The 11,652-nt window shown below is 40.4% G+C and overlaps 1 protein-coding gene across 3 annotated transcripts in view; it reads right to left on the bottom strand.

Moving 5' to 3' along the window:
- Nucleotides 1-11,652, bottom strand: part of LOC100689844 (battenin) — a 37,292-nt gene that overhangs the window by 2,615 nt on the left and 23,025 nt on the right. For 2 of the 3 annotated variants that reach the window (XM_019358323.2, XM_019358322.2), the window contains 11 exons: nucleotides 11,500-11,583; nucleotides 10,373-10,452; nucleotides 9,607-9,692; nucleotides 8,857-8,929; nucleotides 8,197-8,340; nucleotides 5,144-5,283; nucleotides 1,497-1,549; nucleotides 1,352-1,420; nucleotides 1,171-1,226; nucleotides 982-1,075; nucleotides 73-213 (listed from right to left, as the gene is read on the bottom strand). In XM_019358323.2, the coding sequence (XP_019213868.1) occupies nucleotides 73-213; nucleotides 982-1,075; nucleotides 1,171-1,226; nucleotides 1,352-1,420; nucleotides 1,497-1,549; nucleotides 5,144-5,283; nucleotides 8,197-8,340; nucleotides 8,857-8,929; nucleotides 9,607-9,692; nucleotides 10,373-10,452; nucleotides 11,500-11,583 (1,020 nt within the window). The remainder of the gene's footprint in view (nucleotides 1-72; nucleotides 214-981; nucleotides 1,076-1,170; nucleotides 1,227-1,351; nucleotides 1,421-1,496; nucleotides 1,550-5,143; nucleotides 5,284-8,196; nucleotides 8,341-8,856; nucleotides 8,930-9,606; nucleotides 9,693-10,372; nucleotides 10,453-11,499; nucleotides 11,584-11,652) is intronic. The other variant, XM_025906684.1, reaches the window with a different exon arrangement.

Here is an 11,652-nt window from a genome sequence, read left to right as displayed (position 1 = left end):
CTAAAAATCGAGACTGTCTAGAATACTCTAGATTCTAAACTATATGAATGGGCCTCTGAAGCTGTCCTTTACCTCCTTGCTGATGAAATGGAAGGTGTTGACATATGCTGCTCCACCCAGCAGACCCTCATAGAGGATAAAAGTGAACACCAACCAAACAGTGGGCAGGAACAGGTAACGTACAGCTAACAGAAGAAACACAGCGTTCAGCATCTGAGGAGAGGAGAGAGAAGCAGCTCTGAGAAACAGCAGTGTTTGTAAAGTATACATTTAACAACCCCATATGCATGTGCTGTAGTTATCTGCATCACAAAGCAACAAAAATTATTCAATCACCTGAAAACAAACCATAAACTATGTAATGTTTGATGATGTAATGGAAAAAAAAATCATTTATTGAGCTCTCCTATTATTTCAGCCTGGGTGTCACTTTTTCCTAAACAGTTGTTGAAACACTCTGCAAAGCCGCACCTCTCCTGGCTTCTTTCTTTTTCTACAGTCAGATTTTCTCCTTATTTCTTCCTTTAGAGGTGCAGGCTTCTCTCTTATACAACATCATCAGCACTTTCTCTGTTTCACCTGGAAATGGGGCTGGGTCACTGTGTAAATAGTACGAACGTTTCCTTGTAAATATTACTAGATGAGGATCATTGTGTGTGCTGTTGATTTTTTTGAGGACAGCTGCTACACCGTTTTGTTATTGGCTGCTCCTACCACTGCACTAATGCAGCTTCGTCTACTCCCTCATGACTGATTATGGATTTGTACACAACATTCTATATGCACTACATACACACAGATTTGTGTACACACTTTGAGCACAGCAGCCACAAATACCGATGTTCAAATCTATTGTGTGTAATGAGCAGCCAGTCAGAAGAAAGTTGCAGGTTAAGCTCCTCTACCTTGTCCAAAAAAGGGAGCTGAGCTTAACCCAGACATCCCTCTGGTGCTGATTTGTATTTTATTCTCATTTCTCACCTGCAGAACACTGAGAATCCACACTTTCCTGATCTTCAGCCAGCGCAGAGAGGATCGAGAGAGCAGTACACCAAGCTGGTACAGAGTCTGATACCTGAGGATGCAAACAAGAAACAAGTAGAGCTGCACACCCCAAACAATCTGCATGAAGTCATTCATACTGAATATTCTCTGTAATGGATCACTGACCAGCGATACTGAGCTGCATGGGTCAGGAAAATATTGTGGAAGAACAGGAGTTCCATCTTACAGAGGGGAAAAAATATTCTTGGTTCAATATTCTCACATCGTCACACAAAATCAGAGCCAAGTTTCACTTAATAGCGTGCAGTGAGTTGAGTGTGCTGCTAGAGGGCACCAGAGGACTCACCAAACCCTGGTTGATGAAATACTCGGTTAAGTAGACCACTCCCAGTGGAAGCACAAACCTCCACAAGCCCTGCTCACAGAAATCAGGTTCAGTAGCTGTTTGACTGAATACAGTTTGAGATCAAACAAGTAAACAGTGTACTTACTCTGATGACACTCAGTCTCTCTCTGAAACTGAGAGGCCCGGTGGGTTGGTCTTCTGTTACATTCAAGAGGAAGAGAACATGGCCTGTTTAATTTTCCACAACAAGCAGCAGATCTTTAAAATGACAATTCATTCATATAAACTGTGAAGTCCCACAGAGGGAGATGAAGGCAGTAGCCTAATGTTCTCTGTCTTTGTTAAGTGTTAACAAACACTGCAGTTTCTCCTCAGTTTGCAAAAAGAAAGCTGTGATAGCGTGGTCAGAAATTACAAATCAGTGAATCAACGGCTTGTACTTTATGCCGATTTTATTTCTGGGTACTAAATGATACGTATGCACATAGCAGCCTTTCACTGAGGCCACTGTAAAAGGTGACAACTATACAAACTGTTGAGCAGCAATAGGAAGCAATTGCCAATACACTGAGTATCAGTATCAGTCACATGAGTGAGAAAAGAGAGGAACATGTGATCCGTTTAGCTTAGCACGCAAATTTGTGTTCCAAAGGGTGGTCAGAAACTGAGACAGCTACTGCAGAGCCTGTGAGCGCTCGTATGTTACTATGGCTAAAATTTGGCCTCATGGATAAATGTAAAGCTCCTAGAATGCGCAGAGCAACGCACTGCTACTTTCTTCTGTCCTGAGGAAAAAGAAGATTTGGTATCAGCTTTCAATCACATGAAAGAGCCAAGAAAGAATCTGAATGGTCAAAACTGTCAATTGTCAAACTATGTAGAGCCAGATTTACTACAGAGGCCCAGCGTCAGCTGAGCAACCCAAAAGCCTGGACAGTTATTCCACAGATGGTTTTATTGTGTATATATTTCCTTTTCAGAGGACATGAGAGGAGAGAATTTAAATGAGTGACGCAGCAATGAGACACTCATGTTGGCAGAGAAATAAACTGCAAATTGCATCAAATTTAACACTGAAGTCATTCTGTCCTGATGTGGTCGTGACAGCTGCTAGAGGCATCAGTTCATCTGGAACGAGAGAGGGAGATGTTATCATGACGAGTACGAGCGCAGCGGTGGATTGCTCAAATCCGGGAGAGTAGTGAGCGTGCAGCGTAGCTCCTCAGCAACACACATTTCTGGGCCTCATTAATAATACAGATATTTTATTGTAACAGTACTGAAGTGAATTTAGCGTGAAGCAGTGAAGAGACGGAGATACACATTAACATGTTATCGTCTTGTGTTCATCACACAGCTTACACATTGAATTCATCTTCATACTGCAAACTCTAAATAACATAAGCAGCCTCTCCCAGTTAACCCTGCTCTCTTAATAAGATGTCAAATTATTCCAGGAAACAGCAGTCTCAGCTAAAACCTGTCATAACACTGTCTTTGTTTTGTTGGTGCATTACCCGCTCCCTCATGGAAACAGTTCATTATCCACTGCTCTTAGCCCTCCTCAAGTTTGAAGTGAACTGGCTACACTGTTGCTCAAAAATGAGCACATTAGAGTAAATTATCTGCTCCTATAAATGCAGTTTTGTAATAGTGTATTAATGCTAACTTGCTCAGCTTGAAGTGTTCATTGATTCACAGCGTGCACTGTTGCAGTAAACTAGGCTATTTATTTAGCTCAAATACTTAAGATAAATGGACTTTTCTTATGTGGTCCGTTTGCTATAATCAGTCAGTGATGTTGTGGTTCATCAGTCTTTCAGCTGAACCTTTGATGCTTTGCATTATATAAACTCACAGATCGCAATACTTTACAACGGATAGTGAGAAGAGCACACACACACACACACACACACACACACACACACACACACACACACACACGTCACTACCTCAAGCACTTATCTGCACAATGTCATACACACAACCATGCATCAAGCAACATTTTGCACAATGCTCAAGAGTCTTTTGCACAACCAACTGTCATTGTTGCACATTTCTATAGCACTGTTGTGTCTGTATCATTCTGTTCTGTCTGGTGCTGCAATGTTTTTGCAGTTTTTGCACACTTGCACTTTATGTAGTCCTGTGTTGATTGTCTGTTATATGTTGCACCATGGTCCTGGAAGAACATTGTCTCGCTTCACTGTGTACTGTAGCACCGAACATGGTTGAAATGACATTAGAGCCACTTGACTTGACTTAACCTCAGCTTTTCCTGTAAGCGTTTCAAATTAAAAGCACTTTGGTGCTTCACTGGATAGAAACACTTAATTTCTTAACTAGGTTCTTATTCTAAAATATTTATAGGAATCTGTTGTGGAAAACACAAACACCTTTTACTTACCTGTTAAGAACTACCATACAGTAAGTGAGAGAGAGAGGGGAACATGCATAGTTAAAATGGAGGCAGTAAGAGAGTGAGGATGAAGCTGTGCGAAGGACGACTTTCTGCAAGTGAAACTAATGTTTGATGCCCCTGCAGGTATATGTCATTTGATACATGCAAAAACTCAGGTAACCTGCATGCACATGTGCGCTACACCTCTGCCAATGACAGTGACACTTTGCGAAGGTCAAATGCTGATTGGTTAAAGAGGAAACAACATGTTCACCTTGAAGACAGAGAGGCATTAAGAAAAATCAAAGACCAAAAAAAGCACACAAGACAAACATGAACAATACTGCAGCAGACAGTTTTCAGGCAGTTTCACTTCCCCACTTCACCAGAGTCTATTATGGCTCTTCTGTGAAACAGAGGCTAAGCTAAAGAACCAACTGAAGGCCAAACATAATCCACAGTAGCCCACATTATTGGCTCTTTCGAGACACTGCACTTAGTGACAATAGACAGCTACAACACATACCTGCAAAACTCATAGCTCCTATGGACTACCAGCACACATCCATCCATTAAAAAAAGACCTTTTAAGAGGTCTGTTGTTTATACTTTAAATGATAAAATAATAAAATTAGCCTTGTTTTGCAATTTGAAAATTTCAAATATGGGCTATAAACCTGCTGACTGACAGATTAATAACATTACATCTACCTTCTTAGCTGAGGTAAATATAAACTAATGTTGTGCTTTAAATCCAATTCTACATCAGTCTTCTCTGTTGAATAAACGTATACATGTGGATTAGTTCAACTGCAGGAATGTCTTAAAGACCTTTAATTTCCTGACCCGGAGTCCTCCCTGAGTTATGGTGAAACAGGCTCATTTTCATCAGCTGAATTCTCCCCTAATGTTGAAACATTTCTCCCACTGAAAGGGCCACGTCCGGATGAACAGAGTCAACATTCTGGGATTTCCTTATCTGGATGTTCAAGCATGCATCCAGACATATACCTTTGAATTATTGTTTTCTTTCTGAACGACACATCTTCCCCTAAGTGATGACCTCCTTTTGTCAGTTTCAATAAAAATGTAGAATAGTGCGTTTCCTCTCACCATGTCAAACAGATAAACTGACACATATTTGTTACATCTGCCTTTTTTGTGCAAATTGTTGCTTAAAACATTTATGCAGTTTATGTATTCTTGGGGAAAAACAAAACCGATGCCATGGAGGACTCAGAAACTTGCAGGAACTCATGTGTTAGTGTTCAGTTAGTAGATATATCAACCAATGAAACAGGGTTTGTCTTTACGGGATCTGGTCACTGAACTTTATTTACATTTCAGTTTATTGCTGATTCCATGCTACACCCTTCTAATGTGACATTTACCTGTGGTGGAGCTCTCGGGCTCCTCGTCGTCTGAACTGTCCAGAAGTTGCTGTCTGTCCTCAGAGACCAAAGCTGCATACTCAGTCTCCTTGGTCCTCCACTGAGGTAATGAAGGTGGACAAACCAGCAGGAAGAAATAGCTGGTAAAATTATTGGGATGAAGAAGAAGAAAAATCATTTTATGTGTAAGTTTCAGCCTCTTTTATACACAGTTTACAGGGAAAAAGTCTCAACAGGAAATACAAACTGCATCCAGTCAATGTCTCATATGACTGAAGTGAACTGGAGTCAACTGAGCTCAATTAAAGTGATTATATGGCCACCACCTCATCTCCACAGATGAAAGCATTGGGCTACCTACACCTTAGACCAGGGGTCGGCAACCTTTCTGATGATGAGTGCCATCTAAAGTTTCCTCAGGAGTCAATGTGCCATATGATTGCATTAGCAATAAATTTAATAACGCTCTATATGAACAGTTACACACTATAAAGAACAACTTTCTAGAATTATATTTGTTCGCAGATTTTGGCAGCTATCAGCGAATAGTTATCAGCTATTTTCAAACTAGAGATGGCACGATACCACTTTTTAATGTCCGATACCGATATCATAAATTTGGATATCGGCCGATACCGATATGAATCCGATATAGTGTGTTTTTTAATCAATAAAACAGTTTTTTTAATATCTTGCTGCATTTTGTATAAGTTCATACTCAAGTTTAAATAAACAACAACAACACTAAACCTATTCTGTTATACCTGTATGTAAAAAATACACTGCACCCAAAATATTTCATAGTTCAGCAACACTGATCAATCTAATAAACTTAAACCTACACCATCCTCCCTATTCTGGTATTTTAAAGAGTACTTAGCAGAAATATTAAGCAACCTAACTAATAGGGTTACAAACTACCAGCAAAAAAAAATAGGGAACCACCCCCCACCCTCCACCTCATGATGCTTAATCGACGTAATCAACTTTAATTTGATGCAGCGTGAAAAAAAATGCACAGAAATAAATTATTTTTCAAGAATAATTGAATAGATTCAACATCTTTCATCAACAGAATTGCAGAATTCACAGATGGTACCTTCCCAAAGGAAAAAGTAGTATAGCTTACTAGGGTATATTAGACTTATACAGTAATGGACTTCTATAGATTTTACATCAGATTAAAACTTTGGGTGTAAGATTCAGATAATTATTTATTAAAAGCTAGACATTTTAAATGAGAATAAGAAAGAAAAGTATGTCTTTGTGCCCCCTTTTCCCTGTTCATGCCCTATCGGCCCCCCTGGTTAAACTTTGCTAGATCCGCCCCTGCACAGTTACCAGCCGTCAGCTACGTAGAAAAGGATCCTGGTGTAGAAAGTAATGTTAAATAAATTCCAACAACAGATTATCAAGCTTAAACGTGCTGCTGTTGTTCAGCCGCTGGTTTCCTCTTTCTGGTGCGAAGTGGGCCAAATACAAAGAAACGAGACTCGCGACAGAAAAGCCGATCAGCTGATCATTGATCAGTTTCATGATTGAAGTAGCAGCAGGAGAGGAAGGGAGAGAGAAGAGGCAGTCGCTCCATATATCGGTTGTTAAGCTTAACGTGGGAATGCTTTACAAACATTCAGAGATGAACTTACACACTTGCTTTACTTCTCTCTGGGATAACTTCCTCGGATATGAAATGCTGGTTTGGTAGCGAGGCTTTTTTTTTGATATATAATGGATCGGATTACATTTTTTATTTCTCTCCGATATCCGATCCAGTAATTTAGGTCAGTATCGGACCCATACCGATAAGTAATATCGGATCGGTCCATCTCTATTTCAAACCAAAAAAAAAAGACACAAGAACTCCATAACAGCAAATGAACTGTACAACAGAAAATGCAAATGCTATTTATGGTCTCCTCACAACAATGATAAGAAAAATAAGCTGTGCCAATATGGCATGTTTGTTAATACAGAGATACACATGTTAATGTGATCTCTGATCTCCCACTCAGAGACACAGGTCTCCGAGTGTCCAGCATTCAGACGGCTACCTGAGGACTCTCTTCGTGTGAGAGAAAATCTGCTCACACAGATATGTAGAGCCAAATACTGTCAATAACGCCTCTGCAATGTTCTGACAACAGTTAAACTTGTCAGGTAGTGATGTCCAGCAGGTGAAAATGCAGCTCTATGAACACGCACAGCTGTGGATTCCAGCGGCGTTCATAGTTCTGCAAACTTTGACCCCCACAGAGTCGAGGTTTTTATTTCAATCAGCTGCATTTCAATGTCCTCTGTGTCCAGCCAGTTAATGCGAGACAAATCCAGCTGCTCATTAAAGCTTTCTGGTTTGATCAGAAAAGAAAACATTGGTCCATACACCTGAAAGTCCCGAAAACACATCGTGAATTCTGTCTCGAGTCTACGGATGTATCTGTGTATTTCCGTGGTGCTGATGCTGCGCTGAGCGGGCAGCTCCTGAAGCATTTGAAGAGTCGGAATGTGGAAATTTCAACATCGCTTGAAAAAACTGCCTGCTAGCAACGTCCCTCTCACCGGTAGGCTAAGTTATTTTTAGCCAATTACAAGTTGAATCTGGTAGTTGGGGTTGTTAGCTAAGATACCGTCATTAAGAAGCGGCACAACTAATGTGTCTATGCGAGCTAATTTGCGATGTGCACCGCTGGCCCGGCCATTTATTTTTAATGCACCTTCTCAGATTGATTCACTGCATGTCGTGCCATCAGTTAACCTTTCGCGTGCCAGCTGTAGCACGAGTGCCCAGGGTTGCCGACCCCTGCCTTAGACCTACAGGAGCTTAACTGGACCCTTGTTTAGTCTCACTGTGGCATGCAAAACTCTAAAAATGATGAATGGACTAACTGTCTGATCTCTACAAATGTTAAAAACTAATGGCTGCATCACAGAAAAATATGTGAAGCGTTGTCCACAAATAAGAAAGCACAAAGAACAAACTAACTAATGTGAGTGAGCGATGAGTCACAACACAAAAATCCAGATTTGTAAGAGAATCTTTGTCCCTGCACACTTACCTTATAAACATAATGATTGGGACCACCAGCATGATAAGCAGTGTAATCCGTGGTGAAAGGCCAGCTTGGATGAGGCCTGAGTAAAGGAAGGCCCCAATAAGACCAGCAGCACCAGTGCCTGAGCCCCAGCCTTCCAGTACACTCCTGAAGCAGGCAGAAAACCACCGTTAATGTTCCAGAGTAAAAATAAAAACACAGTTGGAAGACCATTCACAGCTTCTTAAACTCATTTCTGACCAGGACTTTATCTGCTGTGAGTCTGAGCTGTAGGCAGGATCACTGCTAGAAGGAAACTTGGAGTTACTGTTAAAAAGGGTGGATCTTGACATTTAAAGTCAAGCGCCCAAACTACCCAACTTAATGGAAAATGTGTGATATCAAGAATATCAGAGTGACAACTCCTTCATAACTTTTTTTTGCAACCCTGTAGCAGGGTTGCAGTCCAACAGGATTCCACACAGCAAATAAAATACAAATAAAAGTTTGTTTTTATGCAGGAATTCAAAGACTGCACAGTTTAAACTCTGCCTTGTTCACAAACTTTACCCTACACTTTGGGCATAGACCCAAGTTCTGTCATCTGGACGATCTCTGTTTGAATCTGTCTGAAGCAGCAACTTAATTCAAAATTTGCAAACAAAGGGGAGAGTGAGTGTTTACCTGCTGAAAAAAACTGTTAGAGAGAGGAAGGACAACTCTCCCAGTCCCGAGCTGATACTGGCAAAGATCACTCCTACAAACACAGCGACAGAGAACGTGATCTGAGTGAGTGAAGTGGAAGAATTCATTCTTTTGTTTGAAAGGACAAACTTTAATAAAAAGAGCTCATTTTTCTTACTGGACCTGTGTGGGCAGTCACAATGGTTACATCTCACTTACTCATAATTGAATCAAATTTAGTTGCTCTTTATTGACTCACTTTACTCACATAAAGGCCTGCTTGATTCTAACAGTAATATCTGAAATAGGGTTGTCTATTAAAAAACCCCCACAATTTCCATCCACTGCTAATGATATTTTGCTGCACAGGCCATTTACAGCGTATTAGGACATTTCTAGGATGCAGGAGCCATCTTTGCATCTGGTATCCAGTTCCTCCAGTACATCTGTTGTGCCAGTATCACTACTGCTTTAAAGGTGGCAGCCTTTAGTTTGGGGCTGGTACATTGAGTGTCTTGGAGGGGTGGACTTGACAGAAGCGTGAACTGGTACGATAAATTATTATTTATAGCAGCAGTAAAGCTCTATCAAGCTTCTGTAGAACAACCACAGATGCTCACAGTAGATAAGAAGAAATTGAACTGAAGCAAATAACTCAAAATTTTATCTAATCCACCTTCTAAAATCTCATCAGAGCCATATCAGACACCCTAATGATAAAAGATCTGAATTATTAACAGATTGCTTTACCGAGAATACTCATCCACACAGCTGAGGAGAAGGACACCAGAAGGAAACTCGTTGCCGCCATGATGGCACAGAACAGCACTCGAACACTGGGATAAAAGAACAGGAATTAACCAGGAAAGCTGGAATGCACCATGGCAGCGATGTTTTTATGCAGACAGCAAGAAGTACTTGGTCTGTTAACAACCGACTTCCTGACTACATACTAAACATATAATGTTGTATTTTTCTTTTCTTTTTGAGCTCTGATTAGTCAGCTGGGGCCACTGAAACCAGGCACAAGTAGGTTTGTTTATTGCTCCAGTTGCATATGTTTGGTCACTGCTAAGCTCTCATTAATAAAATTTAACATATTATATTCATTAAAAAATTAAAGTCAGACAAAAACAAATGGAGATCGTTTTGGCCAAAAGACATCACAGCAGCTTAGCAGCAGTACAAACAGAGCACCAAGTGTGGGATTGAGTGGAAATAATATGCAAAAAGACAAAGTTCTTGCTGTTTTCTTCTTCTTTCTCTTTTTTTTTAACCAACCTCAAACCTCATTTTGCCAGTTGGGCTAAAATCCTGAAACTGATACAAACACACTACTGTAAATCAAGAAGGACGTCACTGTTTTTGTCATTCGCAAGTTTGTCAAAGAAACATTTTTTTTTTTTATTATCAGTGCAGTGAAATCAGCTCGTACCAATAATGTGAGTGATGATTGTTAGTTACTGTAAAAACACAGCAAGTGCAAACAAAGAACAGCAATCAAAGTAATAATTACCCATAAGGCATTTTGTGGATCACGAAGGGAGCAAACACTTTGATGAAGAGTGTTGGTAGGATGTCAGCTAACAGCACAGCCTGCCAAGAAAAATGTAACAACTGAACATCTGTGGACACAAATGATAGAGCTTTTAGTGTCCTCTTCTGTCACACCAAGCGTCCTTATGCCCTCCTTCACTATCATCCATCAATCTCCTCTGAGGTCTTCCTCTATTCCTCTTTTACACTCGTCTCCACTCCTCTCTGTTGTCACTGCACATTGTCTTGGATGACCGATCTCATGTATTTAAACGTAATCTACTTTCTCCATTTTCACACTCTCTCTTTCTGACTGATGTTCAGTCCTCATCTCTCCCACGCTTACCTCCACCTGTCCACACTCTGTTCCACCTGCTCTCACTACAGATCATTACATCATCTGCAAACATCATCGTCCACAGAGACTCCTGCCTGAACATCACAATCACAATCAAGAAAGGGCTCAGAGTAAAGAGTGCGGATGCCACCCCCAGCTTAAACCCATCTGTCACTCCTACCACACACCTCACCACTGCTGCCTCATACATGTCCTGCAGTGCATTCTTTTCATTATTACACTGCTGGGGACAATATTGGACTCTGTCAATAGTTTTAAGAAATATTTATTATCCTCTAAATACTGTTGACTACAAACACACAGCCTAATGAACACATTTCCTAACTTACTATCTAAGATACAATCTACAGTATATCTGTTATTATACCAGATATTGGATTGTATTGGTTGATTGAATATGCTTCTGTTAATATGTACATATTAGTCTTATAGTGTGTGTGAATGGGTGAATGACTGAATGTAGTGTAAAGCGCTTTGGGGTCCTTAGGGACTAAGTAAAGCGCTAAACAAAAACAGGCCATTTACCAATTATTACCGTGGGAAGTTTTCCTGCTGTTATCCTTCTTTGGTTAAATGTACTAGTTTCAGTACCTCATTAATGATGTGACGTTTGTCTTTTTTTAAAAGAAACATTTAAAAGGAAGTCACCGCTTCTAAACGAGCACAAACTGTGAACCAGTCAAAAGTTTACAAACAACAAAGTTTACAACAAACGTTTTACTGCATCAGTGCAGTGAACCTTTATTTACCGCAGTAGAGACGGGGTTGCAGTCATAGATGCTACTGTTGCTACTGTTCCCAACTTGGAAGTCCACGTGCAGTGAGGCTGAAGTCTGGGAAACAATAATAGAAGTAAACAGGTGGGAAGTTCACTTAACCCTAAACATAGAACGACTTTGAAA

This window comes from Oreochromis niloticus, linkage group LG4 (assembly GCF_001858045.2).
Source record: "Oreochromis niloticus isolate F11D_XX linkage group LG4, O_niloticus_UMD_NMBU, whole genome shotgun sequence".
Classification (NCBI taxonomy): Eukaryota; Metazoa; Chordata; class Actinopteri; order Cichliformes; family Cichlidae; genus Oreochromis; species Oreochromis niloticus.
This window is presented reverse-complemented; position numbering and strand designations above follow the sequence as displayed.